This window comes from Mustela nigripes, chromosome 14 (assembly GCF_022355385.1).
Source record: "Mustela nigripes isolate SB6536 chromosome 14, MUSNIG.SB6536, whole genome shotgun sequence".
Lineage (NCBI taxonomy): Eukaryota > Metazoa > Chordata > Mammalia > Carnivora > Mustelidae > Mustela > Mustela nigripes.
The window spans coordinates 8,272,223-8,293,275 of record NC_081570.1 but is presented as its reverse complement, the minus strand read 5'-3'; the positions used below and the strand labels follow the sequence as shown (position 1 = coordinate 8,293,275).

The 21,053-nt window shown below is 59.4% G+C and overlaps 2 protein-coding genes across 6 annotated transcripts in view; one reads left to right on the top strand and one right to left on the bottom strand.

Moving 5' to 3' along the window:
• MTHFR (methylenetetrahydrofolate reductase) overlaps nt 1-2,855 on the top strand; it is a 14,696-nt gene extending 11,841 nt beyond the window's left edge. For all 5 annotated transcript variants that reach the window (XM_059375582.1, XM_059375585.1, XM_059375581.1 and 2 more), the window contains 2 exons: nt 770-889; nt 1,218-2,855. In XM_059375582.1, coding sequence (XP_059231565.1) covers nt 770-889; nt 1,218-1,433 — 336 coding nt within the window. In that variant the 3' untranslated portion in view covers nt 1,434-2,855. The remainder of the gene's footprint in view (nt 1-769; nt 890-1,217) is intronic.
• C14H1orf167 (chromosome 14 C1orf167 homolog) lies at nt 2,655-21,053 on the bottom strand. Its single transcript, XM_059376315.1, is given in 15 exon segments — nt 2,655-2,948; nt 3,416-3,526; nt 3,749-3,921; nt 4,072-4,234; nt 7,495-7,609; nt 8,467-8,611; nt 9,497-9,705; nt 10,423-10,577; nt 10,686-10,872; nt 12,337-12,523; nt 13,056-13,338; nt 17,099-17,209; nt 17,880-18,285; nt 18,681-20,001; nt 20,984-21,053. Coding segments are annotated over 15 exon segments (3,930 nt in total).

Here is a 21,053-nt window from a genome sequence, read left to right as displayed (position 1 = left end):
CAGAGGGCCCCCAGTATAGGGAGGGGGCCCAGTCCGTGGGCAATTACAAGTCGGGGTACACTTTGAACAGTAAGGTTCAGTATGGGATGCTGGGGACCCAGGGAAGGGACATCTAATCTGGGACGTCAGGAAGGGCTTGGAGGGGTCCCCTGTGGTTGGAATCTTTGAGGACAAGGAGCAGGCATCATGGGGAATGGGCGGAGGGCTGCGTAGGCGTTGTCTGCCGGCCTGTGGGGACACTGCTGGGTGGGTTCAGAGTAAGGCTAAGAGAACTGACTGTGCTGCTGGGGCTTGGGGTTTCCCCTAAAGGCCAGAGGGAGCCTTTCCCAGCAGCAATGGCTTGGCTCCCCATTTTGTCATAGACAGGTCACGGTGGACGGGGTGTGGATAACAGGACCAGGGAAGACTAGAATCACAGCGGCCCTTGTGTCAAGCCAAGTAGCAAGGGGCAGCCTGGCTGGGCCGACACACAGCAACAGATCCACAGACCCGTAAAGGGAACCAGCAGGAGCCAGCAGGACGTCTGGATGAGGGGATGCGATGTGGGGGGTGTGGAGCTAGGAGCACAGGGAGGAGGAAGGAAGTGCCCCAATCCCCCTTTCCCGGAGCTGCAGGGCTGGGAGGGGCAGGTGGAGGGGTTGGAGCAAAGCCTCCTCCACCACCACCACCCACCCCTGCGAGTTCCCAGGCAAGAAGATGACTGCAGTGTCTACGCTGTCGCTGTCGAGGTCTGCTCTGACCACCCCCCCACCCCCCCGTCTGCCCTCAGGGTGAAAACATCACCAATGCCCCTGAGCTGCAGCCCAACGCGGTCACTTGGGGCATCTTCCCTGGGCGGGAGATCATCCAGCCTACGGTGGTCGATCCTGTCAGCTTCATGTTCTGGAAGGTAAGGGGGCCAGGAGTGGGCGTGCCCCACACACCCAGCAAACCTTAAGTGGGAGGTGTCATTGGGGCCACGGTTGCCAGGGCAGGTGGGCTCCGCCTTCCTGGCTGGGTCCTGACCCCTGACTCAGGGTGTTGGTTTCTGGGCTGGAGGTGACTTTGGCCGGGAGCCTTTGTTCCATTCCTGGAAGTGTCTTGTGGAGCTGCTTAGAGGCCCTTGGGGGGAGGAGCAAGGAATGTGGCGCCCTGACCCAAGGGCAGCTCTGTTCACCTTGCCTGCCTGTGTGTGCACACGTCTGTGCGTCTGTGTGTGCGCATGCGTGTGGCTGCAGGATGAAGCCTTCGCCCTGTGGATCGAGCAGTGGGGCAAGCTGTACGACGAGGAGTCGCCGTCCCGCATGATCATCCAGTACATCCACGACAACTACTTCCTGGTCAACCTGGTGGACAACGAGTTCCCGCTGGACAACTGCCTGTGGCAGGTGGTGGAAGACACATTTGAACTTCTCAACAGGCCTGAGCCAGAGCAAGACACACAGGCTCTGTGATCCCGTACCCTCGTGGCCTTAGCCCGAGGCCCCTGCCATCCTGCCTTCCTCCTCCCCAGGCCTGGTTCTCCCGGGGACCGCTCTTCTCCGGCATTTCTCCCCCAGCCCCGGCCTCCACTCCTCACGTGATCATGGCAGCTAGACTGGTGTGAGGCTTCTCGGCTCTGGCCGGACCGGAGTCAGCCCCACGGGGGAGCCTGGTGTCCCTCGCTCAGCCTAGAGTGTGTGCGCCCTGAGGAGGGCACCCTGTCCTGCTGAGGACCATGGCGGGCGGAACAACATCCTGCCTGAGAAGGGAGGGCGTTGTTGCCGACCCGGCCCTGGGACCAGGGCAGCCGCCAGGAGCAGCCTGGGGCTGCCAGTGACCTTGCACTTGGGACCTGCAGGGCCGCAAAGTGAACCATGGGTGGCAGGCACTTGCGGTGCTGCGGAGCGCCCAGCGGAGGTGGTGGCTGCTGGCATGTCCGCTTGTGGCTGGAGGGGCAGACCCTGCCCTGCCCACCTGCTTGGAGCGCCACCCGCCAGGCTTCTAGACAGGCCTTGGCCTGAAGCCTGATAACGCCAGCATTTCTTGGCGCCCGACCCCCACCCCCGCTGCCTGTCTGCCCGAGAGCCAGCTAGGGCTTTCACTTTTCTCCTGTGCTGCTTTTCAGAAGAACTATTTCTGTATTCTGGTGGTTCAAGAGGAAAGGTGCCTCGTCGAGGTTAAAGGCATCTCAACCCTTACACTTGGGAGAGCCCTCGACCTGCCCCTCATCCCCTCTGGCTGCGGAGGGAATACCCTGTCTGTTATTGTCAAGGGCAAAGATAAGGCTCAACAGAGCGGGACTGACTTCTTCCTGGCTTACTTTTTTAGATGGGACTTCTTACTACCAGCTGCTTCTGACCCTCTCTCTGCTCAGCCTGCTCCCGAAGCTGTCTGCCTGGCACTGCTCCCCGGGAGTCAGCCCTCGAGCCCAACTGCCCAGGGACAGTGACAGCTAGATGTGTGGAAGCTGTTCCCTGTCCTGGTCCCAGTCCCTGCCTGCTGGTCTTCACTGACTCAGCAGGAGAGAGGTGTCCAAAGAGCAGCCTGATGGCAGAAGAGGCAGCCAGGGTCACGGGTGTACCCTCTTCACTCCCGTCCCGGGGTGGCTGGCTGAGGCAGAGGGGCAGCTCTTAGGGGACACTGAGCAAGAGAAGCAGCTGGGACTAAGGACGGTGTTTATTGTTTTTCAGAGCTCAGAGAGCCGGCTCCCGGGTCACCAGGCAGAGGGATGTCTGGTGGTTTGGGCCTGCACTGCCCTGATGGGTGGGGCGTTGTTCCTTAGGGAGGCTGGGCTCAGTGTTGTTTTTCTTTCCAAGGGAACAAGTCACAGCTGCAGCTGGGTCCCCTGCCCCACCATGCACACGGGTTCGAGCAGCTTCCAGCCTACTCCCGGGGTTCCTGATGCCCGCCGGGCTCAGGGCTATCAGACTGCTGGTGGCTCCTCTTCTGGCCCTGGCTGCCAGGAGCTGGCGCCACTTCTCAAAGACCTGGAATTAGGAAGGAGGAAGGAAAGGCTATTTGGCTCCCTCCTGGGTCTGCTGTCTGTGCTAGGCTAACACCTGTGCCCAGTTCCTTCTCCCCACCGCCGCCCGGCGACACCCCCCCCTTCCCTCCACCCCAGCCAGCCACCCAGCCACCCAGCCAGCTCTAGCCCCAGGCCAAATGCACAGGCTCAGAACAGATCTGATTTGTGATCTCAGAAGCTACGCTCAGAGCGGGGTGGATAAGGGATGGGGCAGTCAGGGACCCATACCCAACGTGGGCTAGTGTGAGTGGCAGACCTGCTGTGGCCAAGGCTCATGCCCACACCGAGTGGGTAGAACTGGGCTGAGCGCCTGATCACCAGCTAAATGGGGACCCAAGCTGTGTTTTCTCTAATGGAACAGACACCTCTCCTGAAAATGGAGGGGCCCAGCTCCGAAGAGCTGCTGAGGGGTGGGAGCTACCCCCATACCTGGGAAAGGACCCGGCCGCTTTCTTGCTGCTGTAATCTCTGAGCCACCCACAGCTGCAGAGCCCGCCTCCGCCACACACGCCAGGCCTGCATCAGGTGCCACTGCCTCAGCTGTGGGAGTGGGGGGTAAGAGGGGCCCAGCCAGCCCCTGCTGCCCCCCTGCCCATCTGCCCCTCTGCTGCGTCTTTCCTTGCACCTGGCCCCAAGCTTTCAGACTGTGGTCCGCACAGAGACCAGTATGCTTTGAGAGACTTCATGTCTAGGGGTTAGGGTTGAGGATGAGGGGAGCTGCGAGATCAGCTTGAGGCTGGGGAGAGGGTGCCACCCACTCACCAGCCTCCGTGCCAGCTGCTCGGCTCCCTGAACATCTACCCAGTGTCTCCATGCTGCTGCCAGGCTCCGGGCCCGCTGGGAGCCGTGGAGCCGGGAAAGCAGTGCCTCCCGGTGCCAGCGCTGCAGGTATTTCCTCCTGGTGGGGAGAAGCCCTGGCGTGCACCCCGATAGCCAAGAGCATCAGGACCCCTTAATGACCAGGGAGAAGGGCAGAGCCCGGGATCCTCCCGGAGAGAGCAAGGAGGAGGGAGGGCCCAGCTCCCGCCCGGGCTGAGCCCCGCCCCCGCCCCCGGGGCCCCGCGCGCACGCCCCGCTGCCCTAACCCCAGCTGTCTTCTAGCCGCCTCGCCTTGGCCTTGGAGGGGTGGGGCCTCAGAGTAGCGATCGCTTCCTGGCCTCGGAGGCGGCCGGCCTGGGGCCTGGCCCGCGCCTGCAGGCCTTTGCCACCGGCAACGGAAGGCAAGGCAGAGGGGCCGCTCTCTGCTGTCTGGAAAGAAAAGGTTAACAAAAGCTGTACCTAAAAAGGATTAGCCTCGTTGCTGGAAGCCGATTTCCAGGCCTGGGAGATGTCTGGCCCCAGGGACTTGTCTCCTTACTCTGAGCCCAGGAGACTTTTCTCGGCTTCCTCTGTCCCCCGTGGTTGTGGTGCTGGCTTAGGCCGGTTCGTGTCCCGTAGCCGTGGGCCTGAGGAACAGCCAGAGAGGATAACCTGAACCCAATGGGCTTGGACCCCCTGCATCCCAGGCAACGTGGCAGGGTCCTTCCTGCCCTGCCCTGCAGAGAAGCAGGGCCTCCTCCTTCTGTGTGGCCCCGAGGCTCCCAGAGGAGGCAGGGAAGACACCTGCCTGTAGCAGGGCCATCAGCACACACCCCTGCTGCCTCCCCTGTCCTCAAAGCACGGCCAGGGTTGGAAGCGGAGGGGCGGATCCATCATGTCCACCGCCTGGTGAGGGCTCAGCTGTGCCAGTGCAGTCCGTCCCCACTTGGGTTTTACAAAGCGAGATTACCTGCCTGACTCCGGAGCCCAAGCCCAGCTACGGCTCTGCTACAGACCAGGGACTCTCAGAGGGCCTCTGTTGCATGGGGAGGCCTAATACCAGCTTGTGCCACCCGGGGAAGGCTGCCTGGGGGCATGTGTTCCTGTGACAGGGATTGGGGCTGGAGCCAAGCACTGTTATTCTCCCCGGCATTTACTTTTGGTTTTAGTACGCCTCTTTTTCTCCATCGGCACAGGGGATCCAGACTGCCTTTGCTGATAAGAATGGAATGTTCAGGGCATCTGGGTGGCTCAGTGGGTTAAAGCCTCTGCCTTCGGCTCGGGTCATGATCCCGGGGTCCTGGGATTGAGCCCCACGTAGGGCTCTCTGCTCAGCGGGGAGCCTGCTTCCCCCTCTCTCTCTGCCTGCCTCTCTGCCTACTTGTGATCTCTGTCTGTCAAATCTTAAAATAAAAAAATATGGAATGTTAATATTTTTAAGCAGACCAAAAGTAAAATTGGCTTGTGACACGGATCTAGAAATAAAATGTCGAGTCCCCAGAAGCTGCTGTTGCCACCGCCCCCTGTGCGCGTGAATATACGGGTTCTGCAAATAACCAAAGCGAGGCCCTTTCAATTCCTTTTTAAAAAACAATGTAGGGGCACCTGGGTGGCTCGGTCGGTTCAGTGTCTGACTCTTGATTTTGGCTCAGGTTATGATCTCAGGGTGGTGAGATGGAGCCCTGCCTCAGGCTCCGTGCTCAGTGTGGAATCTGCTTGATATTCTCGGTCCCTCTGCCCCTCCCCCTGCTTGCACTCACACGCGTGTACTCTCTTTCTCTAAATAGGATCTTTTAGAAAAAAACAATTTAATCTTTTTTTCTAAGAACCTTTCTAGAATCTATTACATGCTTCCTGACATTCTGAAACAAAACTCTGGATGATTCCTGTACATCTTTAGGAACCTGTGTGGCCTGCCAGTAACTGGGGCTGTGTGTCCTCCAAGGACATCCCTAGACTGCCATGTGGTGTCCACATTCTTGTGCCTGGCTTCCATTGCGGCCTCTTCAGTCCTGTTTGCCATTAGGCTCTTGTCACCATTTGCAGGTGTCAGAACTAAATGCCTCCTTTTTTCTTTTTCTTTTAAAGGTTTTCTTTTCTTTTTAAATACTCTGCACACCCAACATGGGGCTTGAACTCACAACCCTGAGATCGAGAGTCCCATGCTCCACCGACTAAGCCAGCCAGGCGCCCCAGAACTAAGTGCTTCGGGTCTGGAGAGGGACCGGTGGTTGTCTTTGAGTGGAGGGAGTTATGAAAGAAACATTCCCTTTATATCTCCTGATTGTCCTGTAGTGAGCAGGTTTATTTTTTCCAATAAAGAATAAAAGGGACTTGACAAACAGTTGCTCCTATCCCCATGTACCCGACCCTAGGCTGCACCAGGATACATAGGAGTTCAAGTGTTTGTCTCCCTAACAGACTGTGACCACAGCATTTGTCTTTGTGGCGGACCTGTGCTGGGCTGGCACTTAGTAGGTGCTCAGTAAATGTTTGCTGATGGACCCAAAGATGGCAGGCTTCCAGAGCCGGGAGGTGGTTCTAGAACGTGGTAGGGGTCCTGTCCCTACCAGTGGGTCCCCTGGATAAGCGTCCAGCCACGCTTGCCACCATGGGCTGAAGTAAGCTGATTCTGAAGCCACTGGCCCACCCCACCTAGGCCGGCTCACCTGCTTCCACAGGGCTGGAGCTGGGGTCAGCGCTAGAAGGCGCCCTCTGCTGGCCACCCTGGGCCACTGCCTGAGGTCAACAGCATGGGCCTCCGGGGCCTTCCCCTGTGGTTCCATCCGCATACTGAGCAGCGCTGCCTGCCACTGGGCCCAGTGGGTCCACAGGAGGCGTCTGGACCCAGCCTGCTGGAACTGGGTGATGGCGGCTCGCTGGTCACGGGCCCTGGCTGCTGACTGGGCCCAGGCCTCTAGGATCCTGGGACACAGGGAGGAGCCCACATGTGTGTGAAGCAGAAGGTAAACCCTTCCCAGCCAGTGCTCTGCTGGATCCTCCCCTCATCCCTCTTCTGGGGAAATTGGGTTAAAAGAGGCCCAGAGAGCAGCAGAACATCACACCCCAGGGACAGAGAGCGGCAGTCTTGCTGTCTTCGCCTTGCTCTCCCTCACAAGAGCACTGTTTAATGAGCACCTGCCGTGTTTCGGAGCCCTGAGCCCAGTGCTCCCACGCATCCCCTAAGGCGGGCCTGTTATCCTTCTCTGTCCTTCAAAGACTTGCTCAGAGAGGGGTTGCTCTGCTGGAAAGTGCGGGTCTGGACTTGGACCCCAGGACGAGCTGCAATCGCCTTTTCCTCTGACCCCAACCTCCCGAGCCCCATCGCCAGCCACCACATACCCTCTACCTCTGCCAACAGCAAGCCCAAGGCCTCAGAAACGGACTCAGCTGGACGCACTGTGTGGGGCTGCCCGCAGGCCACGGGCACCCACCTGTTACTCAGCTTCTGGGTAGCATAGGCTCTGCTGACCCGGCATAGGCAGGACTCACCCACCCACTAGGTCTGGCACAGGGCCACTCTCTCTTCTGCCCGCCAGCAGGCCTCGCAGCACCGGCCCAGAGCCGCTCGTCATGCTATGAAGGCCTGCTGGGCCCAGGCCCTGCTCGGCTGCCTGTGCACCCGGCCCCCCCGGCACGTGGCTTCTGCAGTGGGCCACAGAGGCCCAGGCCACACGCCACTCCTGTGCCCAGGACTTGGCTGCTCAGGCATCCTGTCACGTAGCAAATGTGGCCCCCACAGCCTTTCTCGGGCCATCCTGAGAGGCTCCCATGGCCGGGACCACCCCTGTGTCTCTTTCAATTCCACGCCAGGCCTGGAAACGGCTGAAAAACAGGAGCAGAGGGAGGGGCCCAGCTGGCTCTCGGAGTCAAAAAGTCCCATTTATTCCAAATCGCATCCACAAATCCCCCCACTAAGTGGCCTAGGTAATACGTGGTTTTGCATACACGACCCTGTGCCTTCAGCACGTAGACACGATTGTGTAATGGGTCCAAGTGCCAGCTTTGGTCCAGGGCCTCCACACACAGACGGACTCAAGAGGGCAGGTGTCCCCTAGAGGTCATGGGTACCTAGCAGGTATGGGGGAGCAGTGAGGTCTGGTCGCCCCTCACAAGCCCACCCGGGGGCAGAAGGCCGGTGAGGGGAGCACAGTGTCCACTGTTCAGGTCTGAAAGTTTGGTATCGGCCACTGAGCCATCAACGGCCAGCCGCCCGTGTGGGGACACTGTGAGCATCTGCGCATTTGTAGCTGAACGGTGGGAGCAAGCATCACCTGTTCCCACTGCTTCTAACTATGCATGAGCGAGCGCTATACATTTTACTGGAACATCTCTATTTTCAGGAAGAGTTCACTCATTTGGAAACTGTACAGAGCAGAACTTCCCTGTGCTCAACAAGACACGGACGTGATGTTGGGACACACGTAATGGTGGGTGTCGGAGGCAGGGACTTCCCCCGCCCTTCCTGTGTCCCCTCAAACCAAAGGACTGACCTGGCTGGGAGTTGGAGACTTGGGGCTCATCAGGGCATCGGGTGGGCACCTCTCGAACAAAGCAGGTAAAGGAGTCAATGGTCACAGGTCTATGGCTCCCCCGTTAGGTCCCCTGGGCTTTATCTCTGTTTTGTCCGGAGTGGGGATAACCTAGCCCCAGTGGGCCCTCCTAGCCCCAGGCGCACCCACCTGTGAAGTAGACGCCGCTCTGGGCAGGGCCCTGGGCGTCTCTGACGAGCTGCCGCCTGCCGCCAGTCCTGGAACACGGACCCCCTCAAGGCCCGGAGATGGACCTGCACCCACGTCTGGTACCTGGCATGCAGGGACTGCTGCCCTGTGACCCGAGAGAGGCGGAGATGCCCCCGGGCCTTCATCCCAGCCGCGCCCCTCAGCCCCGGGTAACTGTGGGCCCCTCCTCGGACGGCCCTCTGCACGTGACCCAAGCAGGGACAGAGGAGGCCGCCTAACCATCTGGGTTTAAGTGCTTGGGTTCCAAGTGTCCTGTGATGAACAGGCCAACCCGGCTCACTGTTTTTCATTTCTTGGAAACGTTTAGGGATCAGGACAATTCACGTAAAAATCTGGATTTCCAGCTTTTCCTTGAAAACGAGGTCAGCATAATTGGACAACGATTGGGCTGGAGAAGCAGCTGTCCTCAGTGGACAGGACAGGAACTTTCCAGAACAACCAGGTCCCCACCCACCAGCTCCCTGATATATGTGTTGGTGAAGTGGGAAGCCTCGGAAACGGCCCCCAGTGCTCCCCACCTCCAGTGCTGGGCTCTGAGGACACCAGCACTGGGTGCTCAGGCCCGTGACTCCTGAGGGCCAGGTGAGCATAATGAGGACGAGGGTGGAGAAGATGGCGGTGAGGACGACACCTACTAGGAACTGAGCTCTGAGCCAACAGTGGGGGGTGGTGTCCTAGACTCCCCAGAATCAGCCTCTGGGGAGGGTGCTGCTGTGATCCCCATTTTACGGATGAGTAAGCTGAGGCTTGCAGAGGTTGTGCAGCTCGTGTAAGGTCCACACAGCTGGGGAATGGGCGGGCAATGTCCAAGCCCCTGGTTCTGCTCTGCCTCCCCCCACCATGCCGTCCTGGGCATGCTCCATGAGAGTCCCATTCCTGGACTCTGCAGGAGGGCACAAAACCCTGGGTCTCCCTGATGGACCTGGCCCTTCCCTCCCCTTCGGTGAGCCGGCACTAGACCCCAACTTACTCTGCCAGCAGGAGTGCCAATGGTGCAGGGCCCCTCGGACCCGTGTGCGGTCCCGTGCCCGAACCCACTGCTCCACTTCGCGCCCCTGTGCCAGCTGCCGCCGCCACAAGCCCAGCGCGGCCCTGCAGCTCCGGTCCCGGGCCCAGGCAACCGCCAGCTCTCTCTGGGCCCCTTGGGCTGTGGCCCAGTGGCTCCAGCTGAGGAGAGCGCTAGGAAAGGTGGGGAGGGGAGTGTCCACTCTGAGGATGGTCACTGCTGCCCTGCCCTGGGCTCTCCCAGCCACCCCCTCCCTCAGGAGCTTGGAGGGGGGACTTTTCTCCCTATTTCCATCATGGGGGAGTGTGGCTTGCTGGGGACTGGACTGCTCAAATGCTACTCCGAGTGTTATAACAACAGGTTAGGGAGGAGATGGGATCACGGACCCCAAGTCCTGAGTTCAGCCACTAGCGATCAACACTGTTATGAACTGAGTGCTTACTCTGTGCCAGGCCCTGGGCTCGGGGATTACGTGCCCCTACCTTATTGATGCCCACTGGAGTGACTACTGTTATTATCTCCATACAAATGTGGAGATGGAGACACAGAGAGGTTAAGCAACTTGCCCAAGATCACAGAGCTAGGGAGGAGCAAAGCTGGGATTAGAACCCAGGCGGACCCAAGCACTGTGCAGCAGATAAATGAATGAATGAGCCACAGCTTCAAAGTCTCTGGGAGAAACGACTGGCGGGTTGGGAGGGCAGGAGAAGTCCAGAGGACCTGAATCTGGGTACCAACGGATTGGAGCGTGGGGTGGGAGCCCTCTGGAAGGCAGACCCCAAAGGGATGTGGGAGTAATGGGAGTCAGAGTAATGGGAAGGGGACTAGGTACAGGATGTCCACAGAGCGGTGGGCGGCGTGGCTCACCCACCATGGGGAGGGATCCCTACCGCCTCTGAAGGGTAGACTGGTGCCACCTCGCTGCACCCCAGGACTGCTGAACCCGCACCTGCCAGGACAGAAGGCACTGTGCCCTCTGCCGCTGCCCAGATGCCCACAGAAGGCTCAGTGGGAGGTTCTCCCAGAAGGCGGGGGTCCTGGAAGCCTGGGGAAGGAGGAAAGGAGTATTGGGTCCTCAGGCCCTGCCCTGTCTCCACTGTCTCCTCACACCTGCCCCCTCCACCTCAGCCCATTCCCACCCCCTGCCCCTCACCTTCTCTAGTGAGCTTCGGGGTGGGCTGCCGTCCAGCAGCAGCTCCCCTCCCGGGATGCTGCCCAGGAGCTCCGGGGCCAAGGTGGTCCTGGCACTGTCTGACAGGGTGCTCGGACCCCACACCCTCAAATGCCACCCCCTCAGGATACGCCGAATCACCTGCCGCCTCTTGTCCTGGAGGAAGGAGCTATAGGAAGGGGCAGGTGAATCTCCGGGCCCCAGCCTCACCCCCAGGCTGATGAGGCTGCCAAGCAGGTGCTGCCCCCAGCCAGGTCTCTGCCAGAACTGGTCTGGAAGGGGCCACCCGTGCCCAACGCCGGGCTAGAGCATCACCTTGCAAGCCAGCCACATAGGGGACTACGTGGGGGGCTCCAAGACGTACTCATGCCCATTGGGGTCCCACCCCCCGGAGATTCTGACTTAGCAGTCCTGACTTTTCCAGGGCTCCCAGAGTGAATCTCACGAGCCGCTAAGGCTGAGGCCACTGCTTTCTACACCTGTATCAGCTCGCGATCCCTGCCACACTCCTGATGGGACTCGGAGCTGGGACCCAGACCCAAGGACCCCGGACTCAGAGGACCACGCGTATAGCCACATCAGTACTTCTGCCTCTGTTCAGTTATGTAGATAGGGAAACTGAGGCCTGGTGGAAGGCCATTTCCCCAAACTTCAAATAGCAGAAGACGGGGGATCCAGAAGCTTATTTTAGAGCACAGGACAGCCCCAGCTCTGTCGGAAGGAGATATTGACTGTTCCCTGGTGCCCAAAGGCTAGAGGATGGACTATAGGACTATAGGAGAAGGAGAGCTACATTCTAAGGGATCACGGTGAACTGAGTTCCCTCGGAATTCTAGGGACTTCAAAGAGACAGAGGGTCCAAGTGGACCAAGTGGGTGTGGGACGAGCACATGAATGGGGGGAGGGGCAGAGGGAGAAGCAGGCTCCCCAATGAGCAGGAAGCCTGACCTGGGGCTTGATCTCAGGACCCGGGGATCATGCCCTGAGCCGAAGGCAAACACTTAACTGACTGAGCCACCCAGGCATCCCACTATGGGGCTTTCAACTTATCCCTGCAACCGCTGGCTTACATTCTGCTTGACATTCCACCAGGGCAGCAGGCCCTCCTGATCCCCATCACCCCCTCCCCCGCAGCCACAAGGGTCCCAGCACTTGTAGAAAAGCAACAGCGACCCAAAGAGTTGCTCCTAACTCACAGTATGATTTCAAGCAAGTTGCTTGGCCTTCTCAGCCTCAGTTTCTCTAGCTCTGTAATGAGGCAGACGGGGGACAGGGGACCATGCCTCCAACCTGCCAGACCCCAGCAATGCAGGCACGGTTTCTGCCACCAGGGGGCTCCCACCCATCCTGGAGAAGAGCAAGCAAGCTCCTGTGTTTGCAGACTCTTGTGTTAACAAGCATTTGTGTCCCCAGCTAACTCATGGCTCCCACAGCTCGCTCTCTGCTCAGGCACTGTCTCCAGGCCCCTGGGCCACCTCCCGGTATCACAGCATTCTGGGCCCGGGGACGGGGGGGTGCCCTCTGCAAGAGCCTGGGGAAGAGCAGGACCTGGCCCATCCCCCATGGGGCGCTCCCCAACTCCATTCACATGCCACCCCCCCCAACCCTGGGTCACAGGCTTGCAGACACCTACTCAGCCCTCTGGCGCTGGGACAGCCGTGTCCTCCAGAGCAGCAGCACCCGGTGCAGGGCCAATCTCTCGCAGGCTTCCTGCAGGGAGCCCCCGCCTGGCTCCAGGGGCAGCCCCTGGGCCCGAGCCAGGACCCCCAGGCCCTGGGCTGTGGCCCCTCCGGGCGCCGAGCTGCAGAGGGCCGTGTTCCCTAAGGACCCGTCAAAGGATGAATCAGCTGCATCCGCAGTTACCTCCTTCCACCCAAAGCCCTTGGTGGAACCCGTGGCAGCCTCAGCCCGCCTCACCCCTCCTTAGGATCTCCCCTCCCAGGCACTGCCCCCACCCACTGCCTCCAAACTCTCCCCTCCAAGACACCGCAGAGACGCCATCTTCCCCTATCAGATTCTGGGGGAGGGAAACCAGGGCTGTGAATGATCTCCCAGATGAGGAGCTTCTGAGAGCAGCGACCACATCCCCTCCTAGCGGAAGATGGACCAAAGTCTCTTGCCTAGAGCCGCTCATGACCTGGAGTGAGGATGGGGCCCAGCCAAGGCCTGCCTGCTCTGGGGACCCCTCCTGGACCCTCCTGGGCTGTCAGACCGCACCCCCCAGAATGCTCCGGGTACCACCACCCCCCATCACAAGATGCCATCAGTTCCCCTGGGGCCCAGCACAGAAGGAGCTTAGGTGACAATGTCGGAGGGAAAGGGAGCCCCTGGGTCTGCCCCTTGCTCGCTCACCCGCCTTCTGGCGGCAGAGGGACAGCTGGGTCACCTTCGCTCCATCTGACGTCCGGAGCTGTTTCATCCACATCCACTGTTGCAGACATAACCTCAGGGTCCCTGCCCGGCGGCGGGCCAGGCGGTCCCGGTACCGGGCGGCTCTTAGCATGAACTTCTGCCAGGCCCCAAAGCACCTGGGGAGCCAAGAGAAGGTGCTAGTACTCGTAGTCATGACGGCAGCGACAGCCACCTGCCCTGTGCCACTGCTGAGGCCGGGGACAAGCCCCTTCACACTCTGAACCTGTTCAGACCACCACGCCGTCACCCCTGGGTGCCCGGCAGCCTCAGCAGCCTCCTATCTGACCTCCCGCATCCACTCGGGGCCCCTCCAGGCAGTGGCGACTCCGTGGCCAGAGTGATCTTTTCCCAAGCTCAAACGCCGTCATCTTACTCCCCTGCTGAAAACCTCCAGCGCCACCCCCGCCTCGTGCCCCCTGCCTTGAGCTTAGGACAGAATGTCAGCTCCTCAACACCACCTACAAGGTCATGTATAATCTGGCCCCCCGGCATGCCTTTCCATCATCACCTTAAACCCTCCCTGTCCCCTAGGCTCCCCACCTTGGGCTACCAAGGTGTCCTTTGAGTTTCTGACACTCCCCTGTCACGGGCCTTCGCCTGCACCGTCCCCTTGCCCAGAGCTCTCCTGCTGGCTCTCCCGCAACAGGCCAAGCATTCACCCTCACATCTCCGTGAGACTGTGGTCAAGCTCAAAGTTCTCCTAGGAAACGGCACTGGTGGGGGAGGAGGGCACCTAGGTGGCTCAGAGCGTGAAACATCTGCCTTGGGCTCGGGTCGTGATCCCGGGGCCACACGTGGGGCTCTCTGCTCGGCCGGGAGCCTGCTCCTCCCTCTCGCTCTGTGCTCTCCCTCCTTCCCTCTCTCTCTCGAATAAATAAAAATAAAATCTTTAAAAAAAGAGAGAAGAAACTTCACGAGGGAATGCAGTTGGCAGGAATCAGACCCAGGGAAACTCTACTCAACCAGCAGCCTGGTTTCCTCCACAGATAAATTGCAAAGAAAAACAAAAACTCAAAAAACTAGAAGGGACCCCAGAGCTCAGAAAGACCTTAAAGGTTTATCCCCCAACTTTAACATAAGGACTTTATTTGGATCCCGGTTCAAAAAAGCTCTAACAGAATGTGTACCTGTAAAACAGTGGGGAATGTAAAGTCTGACCAGATGTTTTTTTTGGCATTAAGCAATTAATGTTCACTTTTAAGCGTGATCATGGCACGGGGGTTATGTCGTTGAAAAGAGTCCCTATCTTTTAGAGATGCTACGGAAGTATTTACAGGTGACACGGTATGATGTGTGTGTTGGGGGGAGGCTGCTTTAAAATAACGTAGGAGGAGCAATTGGGGTATGGATGAAACAGGGCTTTCAGGAGGTGCTTTTCTTTTTCTTTCTCTTTTTAAAATATTTTATTGGTTTATTTTTTAAAGAGAAAGAGAGCATGAGCAGGAGGGGCAGAGGGAGGGGGAGAGAGAGAAGCTCCTGGGGACTCCATGCTGAGCCCAACACGGAGCCCGACCCCAGGACCCTGAGACCGTGACCTGAGCTGAAACCAAGGACCAGACACGCAACCCACTGCCCCACCTGGGCGTCCCCAGGAGGTGATTTTCTTGAAGCTGGGTGATGGGCACACTGGGGGTTAGTATCTATTTTCTTTTCTTTCGTGTAAGATGTAAATGTCACATCGTAAAAAATTAACACAGGAAAAAGCCTTTTATGGGACTGTGTTCCTTCCCCTCGCGACACTTTAACTTAGGGCGCACTCAATGTGATGGCTTCCTGGAGGGGGGCTGGGGGCGGCCGGCACCCGAGCTCTGCTGAGGACCAAACCTCTCTGCCTTGAGGAAGGGGGGCCCCACTCCCACCTTCTTCCGCTCCTCCCTACCTGCCGAGCCGGGCTCTCCGCTGCTCAGGGTCCGGAGAGGCTCCCCTGAGTGCACATGTCACAGGAGAGCATGGGGCTAGGGGCGGCCTCCCCATCCTCTGAGTCCTCAGTGCGACCTGGGAGACCTCTCCCTGGAGCCCCCTCTCCTGCCAGGCCCATTCCTTCGGATGGAACCACAAGAGGAAGACTGAAGAGCGAGGAGAGAGAGTAGGGAGGACCAGGACAGGAGGAGGCTCTGTCGTGCCCCGTCTCTGGGCGTCCGTGTTCCCCGTGAGTGAGTGATGTCTGAGGGACCCTCCAGTTCGAACACTCAAGCTTCTGCAGGGCCTGAATTAGCCTCAAGGGGACACGAAGACAGGATGTGTGCCTCTCGTACTGTGTGCCCTTGAGCTGGTCACTTAACTTCCTTGTGCCTCACTTTCCCCAACCGTACACTGGGCACAAAGCCTTGCCCAGGTCCCTGGACGCTCAAATGAGATCGTGTCTGGGAAGCTGTCCAAGGAGATGCTCCATAAACATTCATTCGTGCAGTAGCCGTAGCCCTGCCCAGTTTGGGTGCTTGGGACCAGCCCCAATTCCTCTCCCCTGTTTCCCTGGGGCCTGTGGGGGCCCACAGCTCACCAGCCAGTTGTTGTAAGACCTGCAGCATCTGCTCTACCCCATCGCCTCCAGCTGGTCTCGGCCAGGCTCCTGCCTCCTCCCCCGGACTCCCTGGACTGCAAGTGAAGTTGCCCAGAGAGAGGAAGCAATGACCCGGGTTGGGCTGAGGGAGAGCGACAGTCCCAGCCTGGCCACCTGGCCGCCACCCACCACGGCATGGGCACAGGTACGATGAGCTGCCCCTCCCCCACCCCATTCTCTCCATGTCATCCCTAATTATGGAAGCAACTTGGGGGGAGGTTCTGCCTTTGTTTCATTCTCTCTCTTTTTTTTTTTCTTAAGATTTTAAAAATGTATTTGACAGAGAGCGAGCACAAGTCGGGGGAGCAGCAGGCAGAGGGAAAGGGAGAAGCAGGCTCCTCGATGAGCGGGGAGCCTGATCTGATGCAGGGCTCGATCCCAGGACCCTGGGATCCCAACCTGAGTCCAAAGCAGAGGCTTTAACCCACTGAGTCACACAGGCGGGCCCCCTCCTGTTTGGATTCTTTTTTTTTTTTTTTTAAAGATTTTATTTATTTATTTGTCAGAGAGAGAGAGAGAGTGAGAGCGAGCACAGGCAGACAGAGTGGAAGGCAGAGGCAGAGGGAGAAGCAGGCTCCCTGCGGAGCAAGGAGCCCGATGTGGGACTCGATCCCAGGACACTGGGATCATGACCTGAGCCGAAGGCAGCTGCTTAACCAACTGAGCCACCCAGGCGTCCCACCTGTTTGGATTCTTACCGCAAACATGTATTCAAACAATAGGCATTTGAATAATTATTTTATACACGTTTGTTTCATTTACAAGGAGGAACAAAACCCTAACTTTGCAGTAGCGGGCGACTGAGGGAATGGAGAAGAAATGGCCAGCTTGAATTTCACTAAGCACTATCTGGTTATCTCAGCATGTTTTTTGGGTGAACTATTTATTGATTCTCACTTTGAGCGGTGGTAAAATACACAATACACCAAACTTACCGTCTTAACCATCTCTAAGTGCGCGGTTCGGTGCGACATTTCACTGTTTTTCCTTCTGTATCGTTTCGTGTGCACGAAAAATACCCGACACACCACTTTTTAGCCTTTCCCCCCATCTAACATAGCACAACCATTGATCCTCGTCACTAAAACTTCCATGCAAATACCAGGAAACTGCTTCTAGGAAGGGGCACCCGTGGGGAAGGGGGTGAAAGGTTCAGATAACTCTCTGGGGTGTTTTTTCGAATCAAGCACGTGTTACTGTTACGATCAGAAATAATGCCAGTAAGAGGCAGGTGTGAATAATGCAGCCGTGGACATGTTTTTGCACAAATCTTTGTCCACTTCATTCTCATTCTCTTGTGGGGGGAGCCGGGAGGGGGTTGGGCACGGAGACAGGAAGCAGGGGAGGGGAGGCCACTCGGACTGCCCAGGCCCCACTGACCAATGCGCCACAGGGTAGTCCAGAACTACCTGCGTCTCCTGACTGGCTCCCTTCCTGAGGGGCCTTGGCCTTGTCCTGCCCCAGAGGGTGGGGGTCCTGGCCCAGTCTGGACGTGGGGCTGCCCCTGCTTCTGCTGTAGAGTCCGGGTTCTCCACTGGGGAAGAGAGAGGGAAAGAAGGATGTCAGCGGCAGCCTCAAACCCCAAGAGGAAGCACCTGGATGGGGTATGGGGACAGATGTGTCTGACCGCAGAGCCCTCGGTCTTAACCTGCAGACTGCCCAGCCCCTTTGGGAGTAAATGAATGAATGGAGAGGAGCCTAAGATGCAGTGCCTTCCTTGAGAGGCAACTCCTGAAGCTGGGCCCTCCCAAAGCACCCCCTTTCCCAAGGAGGGAAGAACACAGACGTGTCTTCCCAGTCCTGGCTAGCTAACCAGTAGTAAAAGAGCAACCACCCATACGGCGGAGCGCTTGCTATGTGCTAAGTAGGGTTCTAAGTCCTTTCTCTGTATTAATTTAATCTCACAACAACCCTGAGAGGTAAGTAAGTACTATTGTTTTCATCCCCTTTTGGAGCGAAAGAAACTAAGGCACAGAGAGGTTAAGCAACCTGCCCAAAGTCACACAGCAAGAAATTGTGGAACCAAGAAAGTAGTGGAGGCAGGGTGTGATCTCAAGCAGAGCTGGTGCAGGTGTCTGGGTGGCACTCCACCTGCTCTCCCGCAGATCACTCAGGAGGTGCAGGAAAGGTGCCCAGGGGAACGCCCTCCCCCGACATACGAGCCTTTCATCACCGCCCCATGGCCCAACAAGGAGGCCCCTGACCTTCTGGAAGCTCTGGGCCAGCAGGGCCTGAGTGTGTCGCTGCCACGCCACCTCCAGCTGGGCCTCCCGGAGTCTTGGAGCCCGGCGAAGCGCCCACAGGCCTCTGCACAGCAGCTGCCGGCGGCCCAGGGCCACCGCTGCAGCCTCCGCCCGGCGTTTCTGCACCAAGTGCCACCACGCTCTGAAACATCTGGAGAGCCACTGCCAGCTGGGGCCAGAACGGGGCTGATCAGGGGGGTGGGCCCCACGAAGCAGCTGGGGACTGCACCTCACCCAGGGCACCTGCCCAGCCCTGATGCCCCATGCTGCGGCAGGAAGACCAGCTACGGGCTGGAACAACACCCTCTGTTGGTGGCCAGCCCAGGAAGTCCCGGCCAGGAAAGCTCCCAGAGCCGCAGAGTGCCTCCTGGATGGCCAAGAGTGCCAGGCAGCCTTAGAGGTTACAGACTCCTAGCAGCAGCAAGAGCAGTCCCCATGTCCCGGTCCCTGGGGCCAGGGAGGGCCCTTACATTCCCCAGCAGGGGCAGTGGGAAGGGAGTCCCCTCCCCTGGAAGTCCCGCAAGGACCTGCCGCCAGGGCTTGACCTCCATCAGAGGCTCGTCTCCCCTGGCCCAGGCAAATGGGGGAGCAGGTCTCCCAGGAGGGTGGCCAGCCCCCACCCCCCATCCCATGGCCTCACCGGGCTGTCTCGGGCTCCAGGCTCAGCACGTTTCGGGCTTTTTTCTTGGAAAGCCAAAAGACATGACACAGTTCTCAGGCTGAGGAGCGAGCAGGACAGGACACACCCTCTGCCAAGCCTGCCTGCCCAACAGGGTAGTGGCAGCGAACTGGCCATGAGAGTTCCCGGGAGGAGCCCTCCGGGGGTCCCCCAGTTCCCATGCCCAGCCTCCTCTGGCCTCCACCTGCACGATGATCCTTGCTGGGGCTGCGTCCAGCGGGCAAGAAGCTGCCCTCTCTTCCTCCTCGTGGACCTGCTCCTGCGGAGTCACCTCTCCTCCTTCCCGCCTGGGTGGGACACCCCAGGCAGCCCCGGAGCCGGAGCCGGCTAAAGAGCAGAGTCTGGCCTCCTCCTCGCTGCCTGCACCTCGAGGGAGCCGGGGCGCTCCCCTCTGCCCGCTGCCGTTTGTCGGCCCCGGGGAGAAGTTCTCTCCTTGCCTCAGGGGCTTGGCCTGAAGGATGCCCTGCTTAGGGTCAAGGAAATCCCCAGTTAGGATCCCCAGCATGGTCTTCAGGGACGCAGGTGTTCTGCTTGCCCGAGAGTCTGAGAGGGCAGCCTGGGTCCCCTGTGTCTCTGGGAAATGCGCAGTTTCCCCGAGACCTGGTAGGTAGGTGCTCCTTCCTCCCATCCCGGGAAGCACAGGTTGGCTGGGCGGGGTGTGGGCGGGGAGTACCTGGCCATTGCTGGGTTCCTGGCACACCTGGCACCTGAGACGGTTGACTGCGCGCTCCAGGTGTCGCACGGAGGCCAGCAGCTGGCGGACGGCGATTTGGGATGGGGTCCGAGCCTGGCTCTGGACAGGTACGGTCAGGTCTTTCAGGGTGAGGGGTTTCCCTCTGAGCCTAGAGGGCCAGCTCCCCAGGCCACACCAGAGTTTGGAGCCTGGCCGTGTGTGTCCACTGAAAGGACCAAAGCCTGCGTCAGGCTGGACATCTGGGCCGGAGGTGTCTGTGGCCAGCAGCTGGGACTGTCTCAGGCTGGACCATGGGCAAGCCAGGGATCCTCGGGGGCGAGGCCTTCCCTGAGGAGTCAGGTGGGGCCAGAGGCGGTGGCTGATGGGACTTCTGCCCTGAGCCGAGCTGGTCCCCCTCATGCTCAGGTTACTTTGCTGGATGGCGAACTCTCTTGTCCTTCCCCGGGGAGTGCCGGCGGGGGGCTGCAGGTTACTCTGCTGTTGCAAGCTTGTGTTCATCAGCTGGCCAGCTGTGCCCTTCAGGACGGGGCTCAGGCCGGGGCTCCGTTGTCCAGCCAGGTTGGTCTGGACTCGGCAAGGCTCCTGGCACAGCACGGCCCCCGGGGAGGGGGTGATGGCAGGCCCTCCGCTATGGGCCTGGCTCGCGCGCACCCACCGGCCATGGTCACTGCCCAGGCCAACATCTCGGCTCTTCAGGCATCTCCGCTGCTCTAAAGAGAAGAGAGACAGTCGTGCCCTGGGGAGGAGCTGGTGGTCAGGGCTCAGGTGGGTTGGGGGTGCTGGTCGGAGACAGGGCCCCAGGTGGGGGGCTCAGGACTCCCCCAGTGGACCGAGGGGTGGTCTGCCTCGGTGCCTGGCTGCAAGGAGCAGGGCTGGGGTCCAGGCAGGGAGGAAGGGAGAGGGAAGCGTGGGGACAGCAATGAGCTGTCGAGGGCACTCCAGGTGAGAGATGACAGGGCTGGGATCCGGGGTGGCAGGGATGGAGGAGGGAATTTGGGGACAGATTTGGATCTGCTGTGGAGGCTCAGAGTGGGGGCGGGAGGGAGCACGTGAAGGGAAGAGAAGAGTCAAGATGACTGATTTCTGGCTTGGGCAGAGGTGATGGGGGACAACCCTGGGGGTTAGAACAAGACCCAACAACACATCCAACAGCTGCGAGGGAGCGGCTCTGGGGGACTCAGGGTGGGGCGTAGTCTCCCCGGTCCCCAAGGAGACAGTGGGAGACTAGGCTTCCTGGGGGCTGCCTGGGAGGACCCAGCATCTGGAGTGGGCCAGAAGACTTGCACCTTTGAGGACAGGAACTAAAGCTCAGGGAGGTTCGGCCACTCGCCCCAGGGTCACACAGCTAGAACTTGGAGAAAGTGGCATGTGAATCAGAATCTGAATTTCCTCGGGGTCAGCTTCTGTCCTTGGCTGGACCAGCTCTGTCGCCTTCTTGAAGCCCTAAGAGCCTGAGCCATTACCCCAGCACAGACCCTGGGAGTTGGTTGGGGGGGGGGTCCTTTCTCAGCCAGGGGTCCCAGCCAGGCCCACTCCTGGTCCGCTCAGCCCCAGGCTGGGAAGACTTTGTCCTGGCCCTGCTGTCCTGGTCCTGCTGGAATTAGGGAGGCATGGGGCTGGCCTGAAGGGAAGGGAGCTGTGGGCCAATAGCTGCTCCTGCCACACCCAACCCAGACCCATTAAACGTCTTGCCTGGCCTCAGGGGCACCGCGGGCCTGGGGGGCACATTCTCCTTGTGGCTAGCGTCAGGTTTCAGCTCCAT